The sequence below is a fragment of the Myiozetetes cayanensis genome, unplaced genomic scaffold, assembly GCF_022539395.1.
Source record: "Myiozetetes cayanensis isolate MyiCay16 unplaced genomic scaffold, myiCay2020 scf14, whole genome shotgun sequence".
NCBI classification, from domain to species: Eukaryota; Metazoa; Chordata; class Aves; order Passeriformes; family Tyrannidae; genus Myiozetetes; species Myiozetetes cayanensis.
In genome coordinates this window covers 20,099,458-20,127,412 of record NW_026087048.1, presented here as the reverse complement: position 1 = coordinate 20,127,412, position 27,955 = coordinate 20,099,458, and the positions used below count along the sequence as shown (strand labels likewise).

The following is a 27,955-nucleotide window of genomic DNA, read 5'->3' as shown; positions in this document are numbered from 1 at the left end:
TATCTGCTGGTGACTCCAGTAATTTATAAACAGTAGGATTTATTACTATACAAGCACAATTGTAGGTTAACACAGTGTCAGCATTTTAAATATTTACAACCACCACCAGATTTCTGGAGTAACTTTGTCTCAGCAGCAGAGCCCTGGGAGCAGGTCACTGATAAAATCTGTGCTATCAGCACTGACCCTGCAGGAAGTGTGGCAGCCAGGCTGTGCTCCAGGGCTGGAATTCAGCTGGATAACAGGTCGTTGAGGCAGCAGCCGGTCTGAGGGTCCTTCAGCAGGGAATTCACCACATCGTAGAACTTGTGGTCGTAGGCCAGCCTGTAGTAGGTGTAAATGTCCTCACAGTGGGCGAGGAACCGCTTCAGGTTCTTCAGAGCAGCGTCAGCAGGGGGGTGTTGTTTGACCCTGGAAACAATTGCACTGTAACTGAAACAGAAAAGCTTCCCAGGCACCAAGAGACTCCTGGTCTGGGCCTGGAATGAGAGCTCCCTGTTAGTCCAGCTCAGGAACAAGGGTAGAGCAGTGCTCCTTCCACAGAGCGCTCAGGAAACTAAACCTACAAAGAAATTGTCCCTGGGAGGGTGGGCAGGCCCTGGCACAGGGTGCCCAGAGCAGCTGGGTCACTCCCAACCCAAACCATCCCAGGATTCCGTGATTCCACCTCCAGCCCCTGCATATCACGAGAAGGTTTAACACTTCCATGCTGTCAAAGCTGCTCCTCCCGAGGCCCCTGTGGAGAACAAAGCTGCACTTGGAGCACAGAACTCACTTCTTGGCCACCTCCTCGAACAGGCTGGGCCTCAGTGGCCTCTGCTGCTTGAACTCCTCCAGGTAGGTGAAGTCCCCCTTGGTGATCACCTGCTGGTGCAGAACCTCAGCCCAGTCCGGGAGGAACTCGTAGGCCTCGGCCACAATCACGGCCTGCAGGGAGAGCAGGGGCTGCAGTTACGACAGGAAAGGGCTGATGGCACAGAAAATACTGAAACACTCCAGGTCTCCTGCTCGGCCCATCTCGTGAGCAGCTGGAGTGCAGAGGAACAAAGGGAACAAAGTACAGCACATAATGTTCCTTAACCCCTAAACAAGGTGTCAGAGGGGGGGTTCTCTGTTCTCTTTTAGATAAACCCTTTTGTTTCTTATTTCCAAATTTACAAACTGATGGATGCCAATGTAAATGAGATTTAAAGTCCATCCAGTCCCATCCCCTGCCATGGGCAGGGACACCTTCCACCAGCCCAGGTTGCTCCAAGCCCCATCCAACCTGGCCTGGGACACTTCCAGGGATCCAGGGGCAGCCACAGCTTCTCTGGGCAACCTGTGCCAGGGTCTGCCCACCCTCACAGCCAGCAATTCCTTCCCAATATCCCATCTAACCCTGCCCTCTGGCACTAGGAAGCCATTCCCTGTGTCCTGTCCCTCCATCCCTTGTATATCACAGGATACATATTTGGGACAACAGCCACGGGCCGTGGTGGGCAAGTGGAAGGGCTGGGCAGTGCCCACGGGACACACACAGAGCCCACAGGACACACACAGAGCCCACAGGACACACACAGAGCTCATGGGACCCCACACAGCCCACAGGACACACACACAGCCCACGGGACACACACACAGCCCACGGGACACACACACAGAGCCCACGGGACCCCACACAGCCCATGGGACACACACACACACAACCCACGGGACACACACACACAGCCCACGGGACACACCCAGAGCCCACGGGACCCCACACAGCCCATGGGACACCACACAGCCCATGGGACACACACACTGCCCACGGGACACACACAGAGCTCATGGGACACACACACAGCCCACGGGACACACACACACTGCCCACGGGACACACACACAGCCCACGGGACACACACACAGAGCCCACGGGACACACACACAGCCCACACACACAGAGCCCACGGGACACACACACACTGCCCATGGGACACACACACAGCCCACGGGACCCCACACAACCCACAGGACACACACAGAGCCCACGGGACACACACACAGCCCGGGTTCTGCTCTGCACAAGTAATTTCCAACAGAACGACCCGAGGGAGCGCAGCTCACCTGGTAGAACCTGGGCAGGGCCAGGATGGTGTCCATCAGGTCCTGCCTGCCCAGGTTGATGATCCTGGTGCTGTGCCCCGAGCCCAGGAAGTGCAGCTGCAGCGTGATGAGCCTGGTGAGGCGGCGGCAGCGCAGGGACTGCCGCACACACGAGTCCTGCAACACAACAACAGCCTCAGCTGGGCTCAGAACACGCTGAGAGCAGCCACGAGCTCAGAGCTGGGCAGGGCTGGAGAGCAGGTTTAGCACTGATCACACTCCCATAGTTTCAAGCACAGCTTCACTCCCCACAAATAATTCCATCATAATCACAGCCTGTTTTAAACACTTTGTTCTACTCTTGCTCACTAAGCTTTCACATAAACCTAAAAGTAAGACACAGAAACACAAAAAATACTGTAATCTTATTTTATGGCAACCAAAGCTTACCCTTTTTCTTAAGTTTGGGGATGCTAAATTTGCATACACAGTGTGTCAGGATACCCACAGCATCCCACCTCTCTTACATTTTGCTGTCCAGGAAGGAGAGGCATTTTAACTCCTTCAGGCATTCAAAATACAGCTTTGTGCCAAAAAATGCAGCAGCACAGACCAGTGTGCTTAATGGAATAGCAGTGGTGAGGTACCATACCTGTATCCAGAGCATGTAAAGCCTGGATGGTCCCTGCTCTGAGCCTGGGAACTGACCTGTAACCCCAGGGGTTAAAACCTGAGCAGGGGCCAGCACAGCACCCTCGGGCACAGCTCTTACTGGGGCTGCTGGAGCCACTGGGCTGGCACAGACAGAGATTCCCTTGCTCCTTTTCCAAAGGCCAGGATGCTGCAAACCCTCCCCAGAGCAGCTCTGTGTTCTCCCAGCTCAGCCCACTCCTGATGTGCTCCCAAATCTATACACAAGTCATTCCACTCCACCTCGCTTTACCTTGGAGTAGCTTTCTGCTGCATCAATGAAGAGAGTCAGAGCTTTCAGCAGCAGCTTCTTTAAATTTGCAACATCCTGGAGAGACTCCTCTGAAATAGGAGAAAAAAAAAAAGGAGTAACCAATTATAAAGGCAAGTTACACAAATCCCTTCCAGTGCCAGGTCTGTCCCTGGCGGTGCCTCAGAAAACAACAACAGATTAAATCTAAATTTTTGTTTTAAAAAAGCCAGAAAAAACACGCTGCCTGTTCAGTTAATGGAGCACAGGTACTGCTGGAGCCTGGTCAAGTGACTGAAGAAGTGGAAGGAGACCCCAGGCACCCGTTTGTGGTAGATCCCAGCAGTGACCATTACCAGATCAATTCAGAAATCGTTGGCTCAGCTCCTGCTTCAGCTGCTGGTCCAGCACTGGCTGCTGGCTCTGCAGAGCTCCCTGTGCCCCTCCCAGCTGTGCAGAGCTCACACAGGGCACGTTGAACCCTTCCCTTGCACAGACAAAAACCCAACACTCCACATACATAACACAAAACCACTGTGCCCCATCCTGTTCAAGTGAGGAAAACACAGCGTGTCCCACGCGAGGTACCACAGGGATGGCACACCAGGAAGAGCCCAAACTGCCCCTCTGGAGAACAGCCAGGCACTCAGGAACTGTTCAGGACAAGAACCATCCAGCCTGGCAGGCAGGAGCAGTTCAAGGGACGTCACCAGACACAAAGGACCTCCCCCCTCCCCCTGTACTGACCCCAGGGCCGGGACTCGATGAGTTTGAGCTGGGTGCGGGCGGCGGCCTCGTGGTTCTCGCCGATCTCCCTGCACATGCTGAAGCACAGGGCGATCATGTTGTGCTTCTCGCTGTCCCCGGGCCGGCAGCGCTTGATGTACTCGAGCAGCGCCGTCTTCAGCGTCCCACTCTGGGGAGGGAGGGGCACTCTGAGCCCGGGCTTTGCTGTCACCCACGAGCAACTCTGCTACAGTGTCCCAAAACGTGAGTGCTACACTCTCCATACTTGAGAGTCATCCCTGGGCTCAACTACATCGTGCTGGGCAGGAAAATCCAGCACCTGTGCATTTCTCTACGTACAAATGTCAAAAGTGACTTGGATTTATTTTAAACAAAGTTATGAATATTTATGATTTTTAAAACCCCCATGAAACTTTAGCTGGAAGTAAAAGCAAAGCAGGACGTGAAAACTCTGACAATGCCAAGTCTGAAGTTTCCACTCCGCTCTCATTGCAGCCCTGAACTAATTAGAAAAAACTGGTTCAACTAAATCTAGAATAACCCCAGAATTAATTTATTTCTACGAAACTCGACTCACAGTTCCTGCACTCCAATAAGTAAAATCCCCAGGTAATTCCACGCTGTGTAAACACCAGTTTCTGATGCAGCCACACCAGTCCCTGAGTGTTCCCCCCTCCTCCCTCCACGTACCGGGTCCAGTTTCTTCCTCATGAGCACCTCGAAGTGCTGCCTCTGGTGCAGCAGCTCGAAGATGTAGCTCATCTCGTTGTACCTGCCAATGCCCGTGAGCAGCCGCACCTGTGGGACCCAGGGCAGCTGAACAACCCCTGCCAGGGCAGCTGAACAACCCCTGCCAAGGCAGCTGAACAACTCCTGCCAGGGCAGCTGAACAACTCCTGCCAGGGCAGGGCCAGGCACAGCCAGCCACACCAGCATGGCACATGGTCCCTGGAAGCCACAAGGGGTTATTTTTAAACCAACCCATTGCATCCTTTTCACAGGGAGGTTAAAGGACATCATTTTACCAAATAAAACCAGGCAGGGAACATATGAGCATGGACACCATTCCACTGGGCCTGTACGTCCCAGACTCCAGGAATCCTCCCAAGACAGGAAGGAAAAATGCCAACAGCCCAGTAATACACACCATCACATTTCACCAGTGATTGAATTACTCTCACATTCCCATTCCAACTTACTACACTGTTGCCACCTCACTATTCTACTACCTCCACCTCTGTTTTCCCAGAGAAGTCATTTAAGACATAAAAATCATCACCTGCACACAGTAGAGCAAACACTCAAGACCAGTCACCCAGAGGAGAATGATTCAACTCCATCCCTGGAAGTGTCCAAGGCCAGTCTGGACAGGGTTTGGAGCAACCTGGGTTAGTGGGAGGTGTCCCTGCCCATGGCAGGGGGTGGGACTGGTCCCTTCCAGCCCAAGGCAGTCTGGGACTCTGGGATTCCATCACACACCTACTGCTCCAGTGTCCAGGGACCCCTTCCCACAGCCCCTGGCCAGGCACAGCAGCCCCCAGGCACGTACCAGCAGTCCATACTCCTCCCTGGGAGCCAGGTGCTGGTCGGTGAGGAGCCGCGCTGCCTGGAGCACCCGGGTGATCCCTTCCATGTGACAAGTCAAACTGAAGCATTTGTGGGCCAGGATCAGCAACTCTGTAACTGAAGAACAAAAGAACTCCAGGTAACTCCCCAGAAGAGATGCCACCCCTGCAGAGGATGCACAACCTCTCCAGGGACAAACAGCAGAACTGCAGGAGAAAGTGGAGCTATGATGGTTCTCCTGTGCAATTCTAAGGAGTAACAGTTCCCCTAAGAGTGTTCATTCAGTCTGGGGGAAAGTCTGGGAGTTCTGGATCATTTTCTGAAACTTTATTTCACACACACAAAACTTGCAATCTCCTCCACCAAAAGCTGACTAACAGATAAATGTATCTGTTAGACACAGCACCCCACCACCTGCCAGCTCTGCACTGGGAAAAGGAAGGCCACAGGTTTTGCATCTGGGTTTGAAAAATCATTCCATTTCTAACTCTGATTAATATGAAGAAACATCCTCCTTCAAAATTTCAGATCACTTAATCTGATATGACACTTGAGCAACACACTGATCTACTGTGCACACATTCATCTCTATTAATTTAATATCAAATTTAATATCAGATTTGAGATGAGTAATAAAGGTCTCCCTCAGCACTGATTTCCTCTTTGTGCTGTGATTTTAGACCACCCAATGCCACATTAGTTACACCAAGAATGATTTGCCATTTACTCACTGCACGACAGTTCCCCACGCGGGACAGAGGCAATTTTATCCAGTAACTTCATGCCAACCAAGGTATGGTCCTGGCACAGCTTGGCAAGCTCCAGGAATGCCTGGCTCTCCACTGCAGGGTTCAGAACCTGCTTCTGTCCTGTGGCCAGAGAGAGAACCACGTCACCACTGGTAACTGTTCAGGAGAGAACAATTCTTGCTTTTTACCATTAACAAAACAAATTTTTTTTCCAGACACAAAGACGGCGCTCAGGGACCAAAGCCACGAAGGTGCAAGGCCGAGGCTGTTCCCACCTTTGCCCTGCGCAGGTGCCAGCAGCTCCTGGGTGATCTCCTCGGCCAGCAGCTGTGCCACAGCCGCGGGCTGCAGCCCCTGGCAGGCGATGAAGGCCTGGGCCCTGCGGCCGCGCTCGGGCCCGCGCCCCGCCAGGATGGCCCGCAGCACCTTCTCGGGGTCCTGCGCCGAGATCTCGCCGAAGGAGCAGCTCAGTTCCTGGGGGACACATGGGCACTCAGCAAATCCCAGCCCAGGACACCCCCCACCCGCAGGACGTTGTCCTGAACACCTCCTCCAGGCAGGATTTGCGGCTCCACTTTCCCTCTCCTCCCAGTGGAAGAGAGAAACTGGGTTTCACATTTGGAAGGGCAGGGGGTGAGGCTCTGAGTGAGGCTCTGCTGTAACACCACAGCTTCACAAAATTACAAATCAATCCAAAAATGTACATTAGTAGCTCAAACCTCTGAATACTCAAAGCAGGAAAAATTGTGCAGGAAAATCTAAGAACCCCTGTGATAAGGACGATGCCAATATTTTCAGCACACATTCAGAAAAAAACTAATCAAAAGGCACAGCAGAGCCCCAGGCTGAGCTGTGGCTCAGTGGGGTCAGGGCAGGGCCTGGGCAGCTGGGACTAGAGCTCCTTTCGGCCCCTCATGCCCAGGGAGCATCCGGCCTTTTCCCACACACAGGGTCAGTAACTTCACCCTCTGCAGCTTCTGAGCCTCCTTCACCCCCCTTTTTCCCTCCTGCCCAAACCTGCAGCCCAGCCTGGCACACACAGAGCCCGTGTGCCCTCAGGGCTGGTACCTTGGAGAGCTCGTAGAGGCACAGAACCTGCCTGCAGTAGTTCCTGCCGTGCACACACTCCTCTGTGAGAGCCTTCAGACAGGCCACCACCTCATCTGCTGCACAGGGAGCCACGAGCTGGGTCCAGTCTTCTGTGCTGGAGGCTGGAAACAAAAAAAAAAGAGCCATAAAGTTTTAGGGTACAAACAATATGACAGAACAGAAATAAGCCAAAGTACTCCCAATGTCTCAAATATAAAATTCCTAAGCATAAGATTATAATATAAGGTTCAGCAGACTTTCTGATAGCTTAGGACTCGTTCTGTGTCCATTCAGCTTTGCACATGTCAGTATTAGTTCCAGCTGACAGTTTCTCACTCAGACTTCATAAACATGCAGAGAACTTTACAGATAAACATTCTCAGCCTTAGCCTTGCTATTAATAAACAGCAAGCCCTTTATAATGCACAGAGAAGTCAGAGAAATCTATCACTTGAAGAATATCCCTGTTTTCAGCTCCAGAAAAAGAAATATTTCCTAGAGTGTGTATTCCAAAAGCAGGAACAGAGATGGAGTCTCAGTGCTGCTTTACCATTTTTGGGAACCATAACAAATGAAAGGTTCACAGGAGCTGCACACAGAAACACCCTGCCTGAAGCACACAGAGGCAACGAGCACTGCAAGGCTTCACATTCCTCTCACTACAGGCTTTACGAGCCAAGAAGAGAAACCACTGTCACAAACACCTATTTCCTGCAGGAATGTGGGGGAAATGACAGTGCAAGGAGGGAGGCAGAAGGCAGGGGAAGGCCAGCAGTGGCACTAGGTGTACAGAGCTGAGGGAAGGAGTTACTCACTGCCTGGGGCTCTGCCCTCCGCGGCTCCCTCAGCCGAGCTCCGGCCGTGTCCGTGCTCCGCCAGCAGGGCCCGAATGTCCGGCTGCAGCTCGTCCAGCCCCGCCTGCCCCGAGGCCAGGGCCCTGCAGTGCAGCACCAGGGCCAGGTCCCTGTGGCAGCACTGGAAGTACCTGCAGGCCCTGCTGGCCTCGTGCACGCTGCCCTCGTCCAGCAGGGCCCCCACCAGCCCCCGCAGCGCCGCCTCCTCTGCGCCAGCCAGCGCCGGCCGGGGCTGCAGAGCCACGGCCCCCAGCTCCAGGCACCCAGGGGAGTTCAGAGCAGGCAGCTTGGAGAAGGAGAACTCCTTGGCCAGGCTGTCAAAGGACACATCCCTGCTCATCGCGGCAGGGAAGGGACACGGGGACCGCTCCGAGCCCTCGGCTGCCCGGGACACTCCCTGTGCGATCCGACAGACCCACATCTGCTTCTCCACTTCCTCCAGCTGCTGCAGGGGCACCGAGGCGTCCTTGGCCAGCCAGTGGCCAGCCAGGGTGAGCAGCAGGTGTCTCTCCATAATGCTGGTTACCCCCTCCTCCCCTGAGGATTCCAACACCGCGTTTGCCTGGTCAAGGAAAAAACCGGCTGCGGCTTGGCTGGAGATGGAATGTTTCAGGAAGGTGTCGTTGCACTTCTTCCAGAACTCAGCTCTGGTCTGGGTTTGATGCCACTGTCCAACCTCTCTTAAATGATGCAGATCTCTCAGAACCTGTAAAAAACAGAGGTTTTAAACAGTCATGTTTCCAAGGAAGAAAACTCACATTGAAACATGGAATTTGGGCAAGTGTCTCAATATGCAGCAAGTCACAGAATTCCAGAATGGTCTGGGGTGGAAGGAACCTTAAATATCATCTAATTCCACCCTCTGTCATGGACAGGGATGGGCAAATCCATCTGTTTTTCTCCCCAGATAAAACCAACAGCACAGCAAGTAAAAAATGGTAAAGAATAAGGACAGCTGTATTGTCCTTTGCACCTCAGCACTTACAGTCAACAGGTTTTGTGCTCTTGTATTTAAAATAAGAAGTGATTTAAGGGAATATCTGTGTTTCAGGAGGGATGAGAAGTTGCATCCTCCCCCTGGCAGTACCAGGAGGATGAAGGTGACCCTCACTACTGAACTGCACTGTACCTCCTGTATAACCACGCTGTCCACCGGCAGCTCGGCCAGAGCCGCGACCTCCCGGGCCAGGCAGAACATCCCCTTCTCCTGCAGCTGCTCCAGAATGGACCTGCACTCCCTCTGGAACGTCTCCAGGCTGTAACTCGTCAGGATGGAGCGGTTAATGGATATGGAGGAATCCTTCAGGGCCTCACTGAGGGCACAGAGTTTCTTCACGTAAGGGCCTGGTTTGAGAGGATGAACAAAGGGCAGCTGCTTTCAAACCTGAGGGAACTCTGCTGCTTCCCTCAGTGTCCAGCCCTGCCAGAGGGCACAGGATTCACAAGGGAGCCTGTATTTACCATCCAGGAGGAGATTTTCTGCTGCAGCAAAGAGCTGTAGGAGCTTTCCCAGCTCATAGTCCGTCCTGCACTGCTGCATCATCAGCTCCAGAAGGAACAGTGCTTGTGATTCCAGCCATGGCACAGGGAACTCGGGGGCTGCTGGTTCTTCTCCAGTTTTGAGCTGTGTAGGAAAAGATTTTTAAGTGTTGGGGTTTATTACAAATATATTCAATTATTTGAATTACTCCTTACTCACTACAAGTAATTCCATTTGCCAGCAGTGGTCAGTGCCAACCTTCAAGCAGTGAACTGCTCACACCAGCAGGGTGACACTGTATTTCACTCTGCCCACAGCAATTTAAATCAAACTCATTTAGGAAAATGAACTGTGGGTTTTGTCAAAAACATTTTTTCAACCGTCAGCGATAAAAAGAATCTGCTGAAACCTGCTGCTTTTCATCACACCCCTTTCCATTACTCTCACATGTGACACTGGAGGCCCATCACTTCCAAAAAGGGCAGACCCAGGCAGTGACATTCAGAGAAAATTAATTTCCTTACCTTTGAGAGACTTTCCTGAAACTTGTCCAGTTTGGTTTTAGCTTCAATGTACTTTTTACAGTTCATACACAGTTCATACATCTCCAGGATGTGCAGTAAAGGGGAATCCTTTAAGACACAAAAATAGTTTATAATTATTCTCTAAAATAAAAGTAAAAGTAATAATAAGTTAACCCCAATAAAAGTAGAATTTGTCTTCCTTAGCACCAAAACAGTAAAGCTCTAATGTATTAAAATTGCATGCAAAATTGATATATGATCTGCAAATCTGTGGTCCTTGGAAGAACTTCCATCCCAAGATTTTCTTCCTTGACTGGGATTTCAGTGGATAGCCCAGGTTATCCCAGAGGGGGATTTGCAGGCCACCTCCTCTCCCAGACAGTTTGAGAAACACTCAAATACACCCCCAGAAACACATTCCCTCACCTTCAAAAACAGCTGGAAGCCATTTAGAAGTGTTTTACTTTTCTGCTTCCTTAAGAAGACTTTCCAGATAACCGAGAGGTCCTGCAGGTCCCACTGGTGGTTTTCTGCTGAGCTCTGGATGTGGTTCGTTGCCTCAGCCCTGGTGGCAACATCCACAGAGGTGATGATCCAAACACAGAGGCAGGGAATGATGCTTGCATCCTGGGAATGACGAAAATAATGGGCCTTGTACATCACCTCGTTAGAAACCACCTGGTGAAACGTGTCACACTAGTCACAATTACTACAAAACCAGAAAAAAACCAGCTTTTAATGCAACTGCACATCTCCCATTGAGCAGAACCTCAGGTTTTCCTGGTGGTTTCTCTGCGGGACAGACTCAGGGACACTCACCGGCACACAGGCAGCCAGCACGCTGAGCACAGGAGCCTGCTCCCTCAGCCCTGCAGCCAGCAGGCACTGCCAGGGGCTGGGGCTGCCCTGGCACTGCAGCAGCACCTGGAACAGGCTCTCTGCAGCTCTGCCCGGGGCCACAGCTCTGCCCTCGGCACACTGCAGCTTCCCCAGGGCCAGCACCAAGTGATCCCGCAAGGTGGGAGGGAAATCCTGGAGGATGGAAACGACCTGGGAAAACAGAACCAAAACCACCCCTGCAGTGAGACCCAGAAAGAGGGAGGGGGACGGAGGACTGAAGCACTAAACACACAAAGACAAATAAAACATTCTTCAAATCCAGCTTTCTAAAACTTTCTTCAAATTCAGCTTTTTAGAACAGTTTTGGAGACGCAGAGGGGGAAAAAGGGTTCTGTAGTTCTGAAGTATTCTAATAAAATATTGAAGTTCATCCTGTTCTGCGAAGCTAAAATGCCTCTCAGAGACACTCAGTTCTGCCATGTCTCTTGTACTGCCAGCAGCAGAGCATGAAAAGCCTCTAGTGAGGTGCCTTTGTGTGATTATCTCTTTTTGTTTTCCAGCCAACAACAAAGAGATCCAAGTTAAAACCCCAGACCTCTTAACTATCCTCTTACCTGGAATTTTCCAGTTAGCTTCTGCACGTTTTCCCGAATTGCTTTTATGTATTGGTAATATTTCACTAGTTTTTAGATCATGTTCAACACCAAAAATGGAAGATTGGGATTCACAGAAGTTTAAGTATCTTCACACAAAAATCAATGTGAGTTTTGAAAGGAAAGATGAGTGGCTTTGTTAAAGCTCCCACTGAACATCTGGCAATTCTCCAATAAAAAAAAAAAAAGCACTAACTGAATGATTTAAAATTAAATTTACAATCAGTAGGAGCATGTAATAATTTTAACTAAATTAAAAATGAAAATTAAATCCCTTCTTGACAAACGTCCAATTCACATCAAAGAGGCACTCTAATAACTCCTCTCTGAAAATTGTCTCCACACTGATTATTACAATCACAAATTATTTTTCCAACAAGGGTTTTTTTTTTCCCTAATTTTTTCCTTTCACTTCCATGCTCTCAGACCCACGTTACTGGATCTGCTGGACAGTCAGTTCCCTCTGTGTCAGCTTTTCCCATACCAAGAGGAGGGAAGAGCAGCAGAGCTGGCAAGTGTGGCTGCAGGAGAAGGGCTGTCACAGCCAGGGGTGTTGATACCCAAGAGCTAAAGCCCTGCAGCTGCTGAGTTTGTCCCCAGAGCTGCCTGCCCCCCCTCCCCTCAGGCACAGCAGCTCACCTGTCCTGGCTGGTGGCCGTACAGGTGGCTGTGCAGCAGGAACTGCAGCCAGTCGCTGGATCTGGCACATTCCCGGAGGTAGGACGTGCTCAGCCCGATGCTGTGCAGTTTGCAGAACTGCATGACCAATGCCCACTGCCTCCTGGAGTCACTGGATGTCCTGCACAGGGTTCCAAGGTTTCAGCTGTAATGAACTGGAACATTTACACCAGGTGTTCCCGTATAAACCCACCCTGAGGCTCAGCCCCACTGCCTGAAAGGGCAACACCAGCACTGCCAGGGGCTCCACCACACACTGGGTCACACTCCCACCACCAAGGCAGGGACACTGTCCTGCCCTGTGCCTTTAATATTATCTGGTACACAAATGGCAAAATTCAGTGCTCACCCAGCATAACCCTTTAAATCACACCGTTCTCACCTCTTGATTCCCTGATGCTCAACTGCATCCCAGAAGGCTTCTTCCAAGGAGGGAAGAATTGCTGCTGCTGCTGCTTTTTCACCATCAGCCAATTTTGTTAACTTTTCAACTGTTTAAAAGAACATATTACTATTACCGAGGTGCTACTTGGAACAAAGACACCTGTGGACCTGGAGTGAGGAACTCAACTTTCTAAAGTTATCCCCAGGAAAAATTAAATTTCCCTGCAGCTTTGAACACCTGATTTCACTGCTGTAACACAGTTTTCAAATATGAAAGAGAAAAGAGATTTGTTAATAGATTTTGTTTAACTATTACATTATTGCAACATTGGGCTGGCTAAACATTACAGATCCTTAGGCAGCTGTGGGACTGTCTCAGATCCTGATGCAGTTCTGAATCCTTGATTTATTATGTAAGTCTTCCTGCCTTGACATGACAGGTTCAAAATGTACCTTCAAAATTAGTAAAGAACAGGAAGAACAAAATCCTTAGATGCTTTTCCTGCATTCCTGAGCCATCAGTCACCATCTTCCCATCCTTCTCTGCTGCTCTTCCCAAAAAATCCACAGCACTCTATTTCAAACCAGACAAAAGACACCCTTACCCAAAGAGTCTTTGATTTGACTGTGATGAGATTCCTCATTTCTAGTTCTGTAGCTGAAAATCATGTTTGCAACTTTCAGGTCCACCCTGAGCTTGAGGCTGTCGAGGCCCAGCAGCTCCAGAAAGCACACACAGGCTGCTCCTACAGAGGGGGCACCGAAGGAGGACAGGGCTAAAACATGGGCCTCCTTCCCTGCCTGCTGGATCCTGGAACAAGAGGAACACACAACCTTTGGAACCAGTTTTCCAACCAGGTTTACTCTGAAAGGTAATTACAAAGCAAAAATGTCATATTTACATCAAATGCAGGTATGAGAACAAAGCCTTATCCAAGAGAAACTGATCTGGTCAGAAATGATGAAGAGAAACCAACAGTGACTAACACACCAACCAGACCTTCCAGAAAAGCTGATTTGTTCTGATGTAACTCCTACCAATCTTGAATACACTTAATAGTAAATTCAATATATGGAAGATGTGTAATCTGACTGTTTACTTTTGAACACCTGATTTTGAAGCTTCAGCCAGAAAACTTAATTCCATCAACCTCCAGTACATTATTTGCCTTATTAATTTAACTAAAGAAGTGTCACCCTTAGGAAATGTCAAAGAAAAGGGGCATCTTTTCCCTGCAAAGTGATTTAGGGGCTCAGGTTCCTCAAAGAAGAACCCATCTGTGTTTGATAAAGGTGGAACATTTCCCATTCCTTGCTTTCCTTGTGCAGATTTTATTTAGCTAATTCAGAACAAAGCTCACCTCCACTCAGGTGATATTTATTTCTATCCTGCTCGATGCTGGACTGAATAGAGCTTAGGACACCTGAAATTTCACCGCTCACCACTTGTCTGCTGCTGGGGAGGACAGATGCTCCCCCATGTGCTCGACTCTAACTTCCAAAGAGCTGTCTGTCAGTTTGGAGGAGACTTACAGCTGTCTGGGGGTTTTGCTCTTCACCAGCTGCTGGACCAGGAAGGTGCCAAAGGCAAAGGAGGGACGGCCGTGGTGCAGGTAGTAGAGGAAATCGAGCCGCTCCAGCACCGCGTGCCTGTTCACCAGCTCGGGGCACGAGAAGTGAGGGAGCTCGCTGGCTGCATCTGGGAACAGCACCACCGTTAGTGTGAGCTGATTAACAGCTGAATCAAACACCAAAACGTGGCTTTTGGCCACAGCACACGACCATCAAATCCCTTTCCTCTGGTCCTAGTTCAGATCTCAGCATATCCAAACCCCCTTGAAATTCCACTCCTCAGTGGAAGATCGGAACTCTGGATCCCTTCTGAGCCCCTCAGCTTGCTTTTAAAAGAAGACATTGCTTTTCTATCTTATATTTAGAAAAAAATCTGTCTGTGAAGAGCTTAATGTAAAAAGGTACCTTATCTGGGATTTCAGTTTAGAACACAAATTTAGTAAATTAAACTATTTTTTTGTGAAAGAAATGGCCTTTTGAGTCATTTTCACAGCCAAATCATTCCACTGGAAGGTATTTTTTCCTAGGCTAGGAAAGCATCTAAACCTTGACAAGGAACATACCTGATACAGCAAGAGTGTTTGTTGACTGCCAGCCAAATAATTTCGAGGGATCAAAGGGAACCAGTGACTGAAAAATTAAAACAAAATACATTGAGGCAGCTTGAGAATTTCCCATCACTGTCCTTTAACTCTCAATTCTGCGTCTCTTAGACCATTAAAAACATTTTAAAATTTAAATATTTTCATTTCTGCAATGCTAAACAACTTTCCCACCCAACACTGCAAGAATATCCCTCCCTGACATTCCAGGGCTGCTCAAGTTAAACACTGCAGACTCACAGCATTTACACACCACTTAAAATTAAACTGTTCAGAGTGAAGCCATAAACTTAAGCCCCAAACTAAGGATTCCAAGGAAACAACACGTGGCCCCCTCCCTCCAGGCTCGAGCTGCAAACAAGCTCCTCTTTGCTCTGCTCCTTCACTGTTACCTGAAGAAGATGGTAGAGAGAGATGTCAGGTGGCAAAATTCCATGAGCAGTACAGGAGGGAAAGAGAGCAGCCTTGAGCTTGGGGTAAGGGGTCAAGGCCATTTTTAAGAGCTGTGGATCAACTTTCTTTAGGGGGTTTTCTGCATCTTCATTCTGAAGGACCTACATTGCAAGGAAGCTAAGTTAATTAATTGAGAAGAAACTGCATCAAGATAACAACAAAACAATTTCTGAATGTGCCAAACTACCTCAGGGGAATATGACATGCAGTGACAACACAGAAGTACCATTTTTTTTCCCATCACATGCTTTGAAGTTGTATCAGACATATCCTCAACAGCACCTGATGTTTCAGGTGACTGTGCAGTGTATCAAAACACCTCTGTGTTAATGAATTCTGTTCCAACACGTGTCTCACTGAGAATTTTTCCATTAAAAACAGAACTCCTGGTTGCAGAGAAGCTGCTGAGGGATGCGGTGCCCACCCCAGTACCTGGTCAATGCCCCCAGGGGAGTACATGGTGGTGGCCAGGGCCAGCAGGGTCCTGCCCTCCAGCAGGATGCTGCTCACACTGGCCTGGTTGCTGGGAATCAGGATCTGAGCGTTTGCCAGACTCGCCTGGAAAATCATCTTTGGATCTTAACAGGAAAAAAAGCGAGATTTAGTTTCATGTAAATCCAATATTAAATCATTAATCACCCATTACAACTGTTCTCCAACTATGAAAAATCCTGGATTTTCTACTTTTTGTTGTTAATACTGATTTTTCTCAATTTACTTACAAATACAGACAGGTTGATCTAAACTTTACCAAGTTTCTCCCAGTTTCAAACCACAGTTTTGCCTACACAGATCGACTGGGATTGAGTCCCACAGTTGAACACTGTGTTGTGCAATTCTTTATCCCGATCCCACTTTCTAAAGAAAAGCTTCACTTGGGCTTATTTTTATCTTTTGTTAATGTGTGACTCTGCAAAAGATGAAGTGTTTAAAATGTGCAATGAGCTAAGGGCACAAATTCTCCTCGTTTGCAATGACAATTGCAAAAAAAAAAAAAACCTAACACGTAATCCAAGGGCAGAGAAGTCAAAATGCACCAGGAGGACTAGAGAAAGGTTTCATTTTAGTGGGATGTGCATTTTCTAATGAATTCTCCCTCTCATCAGCCTATTGGAAACATAATAAACTTGGGGGTAATGATGATCATACACAAAATAATTCTCCCAAATCTGCAGCCGCCAAATGTTTCTGCACAGCTTCAGGAGGAACAATAATCCAAACTTTAGAGATGGGGAAGTGATGGCCATGTAAGTGATTTGCCAAGGTCAACAGAAGGTTTTCAGCAGAGCAGAGGGTTTAGTCCAGCTGTGCCCAGCCCTCAGCTGGAGCAGAGCTGGGAGCCCCCTCTGGAGCGAGATTCCTACCTCGGGGATTACTGGCAACCCCTCGACACTGCACCAGGAATTCAAACCAGGGATGTGCTTCGTGCAGCTCCTTGTTCTCCAAAATGGGGCAATTTGAAGGGGTTAAGCTGGGAATAAATGAACAGCACAGTGAAAACACAGGACTTGTAACCACCCTTTGCCCTGACGTAACACAGCATTAAAGACTGGGAGCACCTGACTGGGGTTATGTAAACTAAAATCGATCAGACAAATAACAAAAAATGACTCGTTGGCTTTTTTTCTGGTCCACTTTTACCTTCTTGATAATTCCAGCGTTAGACTGGAGTTACAGAAATTTTAATTGCGAAGTATTAATTACTTACAAAGTATTCACACAGTTCCAGTGCCTAATGTTGCTTCCTCCTTCAAATCCCAACTCATCCTAATTTAGATGGAAACCAGCAATTTGTGAACCTAACAAGAAGGAACTCACACTTGTGTTCAAGTGACAGAGGTTCTGAATTCTCTGAGTTTATGGAGAGCAAGTTGCCTTGGCTCACTTGTTATTGTATTGCTTGTAGCATTATATAAAACAAAATTACAACTGTAATTGTTTCCTTTGATGACTGACACACAAATTAATGTTAAGACAACCTGAATAAAACTTCAAAATACAGTTTAAAACCTCCCACGCTGCCCCACAGATTTTGTTAAATGACACTGCTGTGACCCAGGAGCTCTTTGTCAATAGACAGGAAGGGTGGAGGAAAACTCTTACCAACAACTGTTAAAATTGTGTTTCAATCTTTAAATCCACACGGGATTTGAGGGATGAAAAGCATTCCTACCTGTAATAGTCCAGGTAGGTGTACAATAGGTACTGCAGATTGTGCTGTAAGCAGTGGAGGACAAACTGAGCATGGAAGTCCAAGCCACTGGCAGAGCTGTATTTTGGGACAGGGTGAGGATTTTGCAGGACTCCCCCAGGCACGACAGTCTTTGGAGCAGGAGCTCAAAATCTTCCAGCTCAGAAGGGACAAAAATTCCATTTCTGTCAGAAAGCAGAGAAAGCACAGACACTGATCAGACAGTTCTCTTTCCAACACCTTCTGAAGGGTGTTTTCAGCTCAAAATTAAAGCACACTTTCCTTCTCAGGGACTCATTGCTGAGGAAAACACAGTGTGCCAAAATATGTTTGATGGTGCTCAAACAACACTGTGGTTCCTGCAGGTCACTGCAGACAAGGTGTGAGGAAGGAAATCCTGTGTGCTCAGAATTCCCACTTGCATTAAAGTGGGCATCAGGAACATAATCACTGGGTAAGATCCAGGGGCTGAGGGAGGATTTCCCCTGTTCTCATGTTTCTTACTGTTTTCAGTTAGGTGGAAGTGCAAGACTAAAATTAAATTTCAATAGATTTGTGCTGTTTCCAAAAAGAGCACTAAACACACTATAGAAATTCATTAAGATTTTATTATCTTCTCTACCCATCTGACTTTGGCTTCACATAGGATAGAGAGTTAGTGCAAAGCTCTAAGGGCACATACCTGGCCAGCTTGTTGAGGATCTCGTGTCTCATGTAGCTGCTGCACAGCGTGTTCCGGTCAACGACGGCCGGAGTCAGAGGGGGCCAGGCAGCTGCTCCACACAGAGCCTGCCTGGGCTCTGACTCCTCAAGCCAGGAACAAATACTCAGCCAATCATGCTGGGCTGTCAAGTGCATCCAAAGAACCTCAGGACTGCACGTCTTGAGCTCTGTGTTTCAAAAAGGCAAATGGATGAAATCAGCACAGACAAACACTGCTGAGGGAAATACTGATATTCCTTCACATATGGAACCATGGAATGGTTTGGGCTGGAAGGGACCTTAAAGCTCACCCAGCCCCACGGGCAGGGACACCTCCCACCAGCCCAGGTTGCTCCAAGCCCCGTCCAACCTGGCCTTGGACACTTCCAGGGATCCAGGGGCAGCCGCAGCTTCTCTGGGCAACCTGTGCCAGGGCCTGCCCACCCTCCCAGGGAAGGATTCCTACCCAATATCCCATCTAACCCTGCCCTCTGGCAGTGGGAAGCCATTCCCTGTCCTGTTGCTCCTTGCATTTCTTTTTAATGAACAGTTGCAAACGATGCTGAGATGCAGGATATTGTTACAGCTCGTCAGAGCTTTATGCTGGCCAAGCTGGAAGTAACACCACAGTGCAACGAGCTTGGGAGAATGTGGCAAAGCAGGACCCATTTACAGGTGGCCATGCCTTAGGCAAGTCCCTTTCAGCTAGTTCCAAACTTTTCTCTACAGGAAAACCACAGATGCAGCAGGATAAAAAACCACTGTTAGCCAGTTTGACTGCTAGGAAGTGACCCACTGTGGCAGCTCCCACTTCAGTCACAGCAGTGCCAGTCCTCCACCACTGCAGTGTACCACGTCCCAGGCAGGTTTCCAACGCCCAGTTCAAGCCCTTGTTCCCAGGAGACTTGCCTTGGCGTGGTTTCCTGGGGAGCAGAATCATCTCCTGCGTGAGCTCATCCCACCACCGAGCCCAGTCGAAGGTGAGCCGCAGTCTGCGGCCGCGGGCCCTGTGCCTGTCCCAGCCCAGCACCGAGTCCAGCACTGCTGCCTCCCTGGAAAGGTCTTGGCCCTTCCTCCACGCACTGACACTGCAAGGCAGGATGGAATTGGGCTGTTCTTTATTGCTCTTTTAATAAACAGTCACCAATTGAACAAACAGAAGGTGGCGAAAGGGTCAACAAATTTTGCCAGTCCAATTTGAAGAGCTCTGGAAGTGGCAGAGAGACTGACCTGAACTAAAGGTTTGAGAACCAAAGAATTACCTCATTTTCCCAAAACTAACATAGAAAATGGTAAGTACTGCAACATTTTTACAATTATTTAACTGTAGGTGGTTTTTCTAAGTTACTTTAGCTTGCTATATATTATGGATATGCATCAAACCCAGCAAACATTCCATCTGAATGTCTAATTTGATTAATAATAATATCACTTGCTATTAAAAATGCTTCATTTATGGTGATGACATGAGCAGAAGGGCTGTGTTACCCTGACAAGAGTAAGTCATGATGTGGTCTGGAGAGAACATGACAGCAACTGCTACATTAATGAGGAAATTACTTTGTCCCCCCACTGACCCTGATTTCTGCAAACAAAGATCAGTGTGAAATTAATCAAACTGAGACTGTATTTGTTAGTGCAGTAAATCACACAGAATGTAGAAGCCAGCACATTTTAAATCCTATTAACATTATTAATTAATAATTAAAACTGTTAACTCACGTTACCTGGAAAGAGACTGAATCTCTTTATTTTCCTGGAAGGATTCCGAGTAAAAGCTTTCAACCTGATGCACAAAGTCTATCATTTTCTTCTCTTTTTCAGAAAAATAATTTTCTTCCCGTAAAACTTTCACCTTTAATTCAAATTAAAGTATTACCTCTGATTGTCATTTTGATCTACTTTTAATATATTCAAGTCACATATGACCCTGCAAGTGCAAACAGTTACCAACTGCAGGAAAAAACGCTGGAAGCAGAGGGCAATACACTTAAAGGACAAGAGGACTCCATTCTGTGTGCAAGGACACGGGAACCAGAGCAGAGCCAGGACAAAGAAACGACATTTTAACTACTTTTACTTGAACTACAAACACAAAGGAACATGGAAATGGCACTGGCACGTCTCAATAACCACACTGCCAGGATGCAGGGACAAAACCTGCCTGCCTGCTCTGAAAGTGAGTCCAGTACACTGGTTTCCCTCAGCATAAACACACACGAGGTCCAGACCTGAGAGATGGACAAGAAGAGCCTTTGCTGCACTTACCAGCAGATCTCTGACGTGTTTATCCACGGTGTAGAAACAGATCTTGTGCAATTCCTGCTTCACATTGAAGCCCTGGCAGGGAAGGAGACACCCACTGTATGCAAACTGTAAAGCGCAGCTGGACAGGGATGGAATAAATGCACTTGCTTCCCTTCCAAAGCACGCTCGTGATGTTCCCTTCAGCAGCTCCTGAAGTGTCACAGTAACCCAGGGATGTGCCTGATGTCCCCAGCACGGCTGGGTACAAACCCTGTGCCCTTTAACACCTCACCTGCCAGAACCACCTTCTCACCTCGAGGACCATGACATCACCCCCCACAAACAGGCTCCCTCAGCCTCCTGAGGGCACCAGTGCTCAAAGCAGCTCTTCCAAACAGGTTAATTTTCATTGTAGTACCTGGGTCTGGTGGAGTCGCATCCGTGGGACCCCTGAGCTGCCCATACTCCCAGCACTCACTGACTTCATCAGTCCCAAAGTGTGAAGAACCACTGAAGCTCTCACCATATTTCGGAGCAGCTCCGAGGCCTCCCTGGTGTTGCCCTTCAGCAGACGGTCATAGACCAGGTTCAAACCTGTCTGAATGAACTCCTGCAGGTTCTCAGCAGGATGCTGATGCATCCGGAAGAAGATCTGGGCCTCTGGCATTTTGTTGCTTAAGATGGCCTCAGCAATGACTTCCTAAAGCAGAGAAACAATGGAGCAAACTCACCTATTGTCAGTGTTACTGTCCTTATAATCCCTACACTGATCTTTCCCCCAACACTTTAAGACATTTCCACATCAATGATCTCCTTAGATATATTTAATAAGATCAGTAAAAACTGGGTCACTCATTTTCACCTCTGCTGTCAGCTTTTCCCACACATGGCTTTCTTCTATCTCAGGCAGGTCTTCATCCAGCTCATCTCCTGTGTGCACCGGGTTGATTTGTGGGCGAGGATATCTTCTCAGGAATTTCCTCAGTTTAATAATGTAATCAGTCAGAATATCTGCAGCCTTCTGCAGGAACTCATCGGGTTCTGCCAAGAGCATCCAAGATACCAGTTAAACAGGAATGGACAAGACAGGATTTTTGGTGTTTGGAAATGCTGAATGTTCTCCTGACTGATCAACAGAAACTTTCACCAGCTCTTTCACCTGCACAGGTACTGCCAGTGCCCAGCACCCTGTCAGGACACAGTCACAGCCCCACCAGTGCTCCCTGTCCTCACCGAGATGTTTTACCCCTCAGGGACCAGTACATAAGAACTGAATTTTTTATTAATCCAACCAATTATTAGGCAGGTAAGTCCCATTTAAAATGCAGGGGTGAAAATCTTTCATTCACTTATCTCTGGCACTTTTCTTGTGTTAATTCTGGGCAAATGTAAGCTTTTAATTAAAAAAGCTGCTGTTCCCATTTAACCAAACAATGACATGTTACTAGATATGACTCAAAAGGAGTCACCTTACCCTGTGTGTGCACAAAGATTTCTTCCAGTTGCCTGGTGAGGAAAGTCAGGGTGAGGTTCAGGAGCTGCTCAGAGAAGTGTTTGCTGTGAGGCTCCATATCATTCTCTTGGATTGCTGAGCAAAGCAAGTTTAAAGCTGGCCTGAGCTCTTCCAAATCTGCAGTGATGACAAAGATCAAACATCTGCACTGTGCCACAGAGAGAGAGGCAGTTCAACTGAAACCCCTCTGCAGCTGCAGGGACTGACTTACTTCTCAGGTAGGTCTGGGATGCAGCATCCCTGCACTGCCCAGGCCCAGGGCAGGGAGCAGAGAGACTGAAAGCACTTTCCTTGCTTTTTAAAAATAAGTCCACTGTGTCCAGCTGGCGATTTTCCAAACCTGCCTAGACAAACATGCAGAGAAACAACTATGCATGGATTCTAAACTCTACACATACTGTATACTTACTGCTGGTTCTCCTCTGGCTTTATAACAGTGGTACAAAAACCCAGAATCTAGTTCTGAGGATTTCTTTTAACATTTGACATTTTGCAAGAGGACAAAACCTGTTGCAGAAATACAAATTGGCAAAAATGCTATAGGATCCAATCATGAGGGATTTTTGAGCACTGCTTACTTTAAAATTCTGGTTTATGTTATTAAAGGGCATTCATTTGTTGCATATTTCTACTTTTGGGTTACTAATCTGCATTACCTGGGGCTTTATTGTTTATTTAATAACTAAACCACTTCTCTTTGCCCCTAGGTTTAAAGTGTACTTTTAATTGTGTCTAAAACCACCATTAGCATTGCATAAACTGTGTTCATTACTTAAAAGAAGTACTTTTTTTAGTTGTAAGACATGAACCAGCTCTCCTTACCTCCAGGGCATGGATTGGAATGGAACATCTCTCCCATCCATTGAGGTGACAAATGGAATCCACGACTCCAGCGCTGCCAAACATCATCAGTCTGTTCAAAAACTCCTCTTGGGTCACACCAAACAGAACTAAGAACAGACCACGCTCTAAAGAAAAGAATCAAACCATAATTAAAGATACTCACTATTAAAGCCTTTCCATTCACTGCCTCTCTCCCCAAAGGACGATGCAAAGCTGCAGCAGCTCCGCCTGGGTTTCACCCGAGCCATGAGCCAAGAGCAGCCAGGCAGACAGGAAAGAACACCAGCAGAACCCCCTCCAAAAGCTGTCTGAGGACAATCCATGAATCCATGACCCCTCACCTGTGAGCAGCAGACACAGTGGCAGCTCTGCACTGCACTCCACGTAAACACTGTTGGTGCCAAAGTGGGAACACGTCACGTCGTGGGACTCAAAATCCCAGAGAGCAAGAGACAACCCCATGTCCTTTGTCACCACCACAAACACAGCCTTAGCCCCAGTGACCAGTTTACACTCCAGTTTCACCACTTCTTGCGGTGCTCCCCCGGGGATTTGTGTCCACTGCTGTCCTGCACCCCGAGCTTTGTGCCGTGGCTGTGCAGGGGTCTGGAAGCTGCCCACGTGACAGCCCGTGGGACAAAGGCCACCATCTTCTCTGGATCCTCATAAATTTCAGGATCGTGATCTTCCAGATGGGTAAAAAACTGATACCAAGGCAAATTCAAGTCATTCCCCAGATGTGGAGAACCTGGTCTTCCTCTTCTTACTCTGTCCCACAGTGAGGACAAGTGTGCCTTCCAGGACCTGGGCAGAGGGGACAAGGCACCTGTAACACCAGGCATTACTCCAAGAACAATGCAGAGAAAGTTTCCTCAGTTAAATAAAATGCATTTTAAGCTTAGAAAATCCATCCAGCACCTTTAAACCTTAACATGGCCTGTTTATTTCTATTTAAATGCTCTCTGCAGCCAAGCTGAGTGATCCCAGCTGCATTAGATGACAACATTCACATTTACCCTTTTTTATAGAAAATTTTCCTCACAGAAAATGCCCCCTCAATTAAAAAAAAATTAGAATGAAATTAATTCTGGACTTGAGTATTTATTACATTTACATCAAGTTGTAACTAACATGTTTTATCAGTACTAATACCCCTAAGGTTCACAACCAGTTAAAGTGTGTTACACAAACACAGAGTACTTTGAAGGCCACACACACTCATTTGTGCTAAACAAACAAGGAGATGTAAAGTCCTTGGGATACTAAAAAATCTGTCAATACTGTTTAAATGAAAGGTAACCCCTTATCAGCAATTACTGTTTGGGAGCTGTTCAATGGCACAGGTAAAGTTCTCTCAGCCCATTTGCAAACATCATCCTCAATTCACACTATTTAGTGCAGAATGAGCTGAATTTACTTATCTCAATTACAACTGAACACATCCCCCCTCCCAGGATTTATTATCCCTGATGTAAAGGAAGCAAAGCCCAGCCTGTCCCAGGAAGGGTTGCCCTCGGTACCTGTCCGTGCGGAAAGGGGAGGACAGGAGCTCCATGCTGTACTCAGAACTGCCAAGCTCATCCTCATCCAGCCCTTCAGGAGGCTCCAAGGGAAGACTTTCAGGATCTCTCTTACAGAGCAAATGCTCAGGAAACCGCCTGTAAAGAAATAAATATTAATTTTCACCTCCCTCTTGAGATTTTTTTGCTGTCTAACCCCTCCAGGAGCTCTCTGCAAAGCAGCTTCCTCTCAGGTCAACAGCACTCCCAGGGAGGTGTCCAGGTGAGCCATCAAACCCTGGTGCTCCTTCCTCTCAATTACAACCTGGTCCTCATTTACCAAGCCAAACCAGCACAAGTGTATCAGGAGTTTAATAATCCCAGACCCCACAGCATCTCTAAAAGATGCTGCCACCCACCCTTGGCACTGAGAGCACCTGTCCTAATCTTCCTAGGAAAAACAGGGTCCAGCACAAAGGTTTTCTATTTGTTAGCGTATTTAATACAGAAATTAAAACAAACTGATGTTAATAGATAAATTTTCTTTTGTTGAAGTGACAGAGTGCAGATTGGAGCAAATAATAAAGGACAATCTTTAAACAAATATGAAATTTCCGCTCTGCCACAGGGCCAGAACTCACAATAAAAAGGTGACAGCACCTCACCTACTGCAGGACCAAGCTCAGGCACCAGTTAAGGTTGGCTGAACCCAAACCTTCCCTCAGGAACCCACATACCTGAAGTAGCTGTCGAGCCCCACGGAGAGGGCACCGTGGGCAGCACTGAGCACCACGGCCACGCTGAGATCCTGGGACACCCTCAGGGCAGTGAGGGGGGATGGCAGGGCAGGGCTCCTGCCCCCAGCCTGCCCCTCTCCCTGGCACAGGGCCACACTGATCCTGCCTAAGCTGGCACCATCAAAGCAGTCAAATACGTCTTCAGACAGCGTCAAGGAAAACCCCAGTGCTCCCAGGTCCAACAAAGGAGTTACACAGAAGGGGCAGATGGGGAATTTGGGGTAACCTGTGGTCCAGGCCAGGCTCTGCCCCACAGAACAGAGGGAGTGTTTGTTTTCCAAGAGCATTCCAAGCTCAGCTGGGATCAGCAGAGGATTGTGCTGCACAAACCTGCCACCTGTGCCACCTCAAAGCAGTTCAGTGATACCTGGAGTGACCTGTCCTGGCAGTTCTGTGGGGAGGAAAAGGCACCCTGACCTCCCTGCACTGTTCCAAGGGTAAAACAGCCAGGAAAAGGTACCCTGACCTCCCTGCACTGGAAAACATTAATCCAGTGGGAAGCAGATTTCCAGGGCTGTGCTGAGAAACATTTGATACACAACTATGGCATTTTCACAACAATAACCAGGACTTTGCAACGCAACCCTTTCTGGAGGCACCTTCAAAACAGATCCCAAAATGTCTCTAAAGAAATTTCTGATCAACCCTTCCAGAAAAGAAAAACAACTTTGTTCTTCCCAATCATTTCCCCTGAGAGCTCCTCTCTCCTGCAAAGGATACAAATCCAGCCAGCACTGTCCAGCAGGAACAGGATCCCTCTGCAGAAGTAGGAATCTGTTATTCTCCCCAAAACCTCTGCAGGCAAATCCAGGGTGAAGCAGTCACAGGTCTCTGAGGGTGAGTCTTCCCCAGGAAAGGTCAGATGCACAAGGATGCACTGGTTGAGCAGGAGTTTGCACTTGTTGTTTCCAAAGGACAGGATCTTCACAGAGAAAACAGAAGGCAGACCTGTAAATTTAAAGATATTTTAGCATAACAGCCAGCTGGGAATTTTGATTTGCAAAGGAACCCCAAGAAAATGACAGCTCAAATTCATTCCCTCTGCTACCACCTTAAAAAAATTTGGGACTGGGGAGAGGGGTTTGTTTTGTTTTAAATTTCACTTTCTATGTCACTAATTTTAGAACTCTTTCCTAAAACTTTTGCTGTGGCTTTTTAAGTGGACAATACTGTGAAGAACACAAGAAATCATCCCAAAATAATATTTCAGTCAGTACTGAAAATAAAAGCTACAAACTTTGGAAATAGAAATATTTTAGGGAGGGAGACTGTTTAACACCAAAGGTCCTGCAAAGTGTAACTGTACACTATGTTTGCTAATCATAATACATAAGGTGAAACACTTAATCAGTCTCTGCTGGGTTACTGAGGAGCCCTGTCTCTGTTTTCTTCCCATCAGTTCCAATATTGAAGGGGAAATCTGAGAGGGCAGGGTTGCAGGAACATGCTTTATTGAAATTTAATTTCATATCACCCAAACACGCGACCCTGTAACAGTTTAATTCCCTCTACCAACGTCACCTTTGAACACAGAAATGTCCCTTTTATTTTTCCAGTCCATTAATCCTGCTGATCACTCTGAATCAGTGTGGAAGTACCTGACACTTCCCCAGTGCTCAATCCCCAGTGCCTGCATTTGTCCCAGCAGGTGCAGCAGAACCAGACCAGCAACAATTTCACACAAGGAACACACTGGAATTTACTCACTGATGTTTTTAACTTCGAGGAGCTTTTTAAGTGTCTCTTCCTCACAACTGTGCAGGGAGTTTAGGCTGCACTTTCCATCTTCTACAGAGAGTTCATAGACAAACAGTCCATGACTTTGTCCAAGAGCCAGGAGTTTTGACTTGTTTTCTTCCAAACCATCATCTTCTGTGTTCTCCCACATGAAGCTGGAGATACAACATTCACAATGATTACTGGCTTTATTTATTCCCCTTTCACATTTCCCACACTGACAGTTCTGGTCATGCACTGATGAAGGGTAGCACTATTTAACCTTCAGATTAAATGACTGCTGCTGTCACCCCGTCCCTGCCAACACCAGAACACCAGATCTGCCCTGCTGCTTGGGCTGAGAAACTCCCCCCGTGTCTCAGACCTGCCCTGGGTGGGTGCCACTGGATGGGCTTTAAGGTCCCTCCCAACCCAACCCAAACCATCCCATCCCGTGACGCTGTGGTGCTCGGAACAGCGCTGGTTGCAGCTCGGCACTGCAGATGCTCAGGATTAAAACGTGCCCGCGGTTTTGACTCAGCACCGACAGCCACTAAAGCAGATCACAAACATCATGTGAGTGACTGCCACCCACGGGGGGCAGGACTGGGGCTCGGGGCACTGCGGGGGCCCAGGAGACAACGCGACAGACAACAACACCCTTTTCGTTCGGCTTTTTGACCACCCGCACTGAGCTCTCGCACAGTTAAACAAGGAAGGAGATGTAAAACAGCGTCCCCTGCAGCGCCGGGGCCTTACGGAGCCCGTCCCGGCTCGGGGCAGGTTCGCAGCCCCTCAGCCCCCCGCACCCCGATTGTTCGCTCCCCCAGCACCGCACCGGGGGTCCCTCCGCCCCCGCACCCCGATTGTTCGCTCCCCCAGCACCGCACCGGGGGTCCCTCCGGCCCCCTGCCCCGCACTCACTCAGCCCAGCGCCCCGGCAGGGCCGTGCCCCGGGCCCGCCCGGCGCCGCCCGCCGACAGCGGCTCCACGGAGATGCCGCCGGCGGCCAGCAGCGTGCCCAGCGCGTCCTGCGCCCTGCTCAGCCGCACCCGGGCCGCGTCCCGCGGGGCTCCCCGCGGCTCCAGGGAGCGGGGCGCCAGGAGCACACGGAGCTCCCGCGGGGCCATCGCCTGCTCCATCCTCCGGCTCCTGCTCCACCTTCCGCACAGCTGACCGCGCCGCCCAGTGCGGGCCGGGACTACATCTCCCAGCACGCACCGCGGCGCGGGGCCGGTGGATGGGGCGG

At 48.5% G+C, this 27,955-nt stretch overlaps 1 protein-coding gene across 1 annotated transcript; it reads right to left on the bottom strand.

Annotated features, from left to right (window-relative positions):
* Positions 1-19: 19 nt before the first annotated feature.
* Positions 20-27,848, bottom strand: SPG11 (SPG11 vesicle trafficking associated, spatacsin). The gene is given in 42 exon segments (XM_050309501.1): positions 20-411; positions 776-927; positions 2,089-2,244; positions 3,011-3,099; positions 3,755-3,923; positions 4,445-4,552; positions 5,304-5,437; positions 6,052-6,189; positions 6,345-6,543; positions 7,138-7,280; positions 7,974-8,718; positions 9,142-9,356; positions 9,474-9,636; positions 10,017-10,124; positions 10,443-10,643; positions 10,836-11,066; positions 12,149-12,308; positions 12,570-12,678; positions 13,177-13,382; positions 14,105-14,270; positions 14,707-14,773; positions 15,138-15,299; positions 15,631-15,776; positions 16,563-16,669; positions 17,372-17,510; positions 17,513-17,574; positions 18,072-18,279; positions 19,001-19,179; positions 19,819-19,946; positions 20,360-20,431; positions 20,862-21,038; positions 21,201-21,379; positions 21,813-21,968; positions 22,063-22,195; positions 22,674-22,819; positions 23,036-23,269; positions 23,272-23,498; positions 24,215-24,352; positions 24,931-25,129; positions 25,711-25,938; positions 26,698-26,882; positions 27,631-27,848. Coding segments are annotated over 42 exon segments (7,263 nt in total). The 3' UTR covers positions 20-230.
* Between the last annotated feature and the right edge of the window lie 107 nt (positions 27,849-27,955).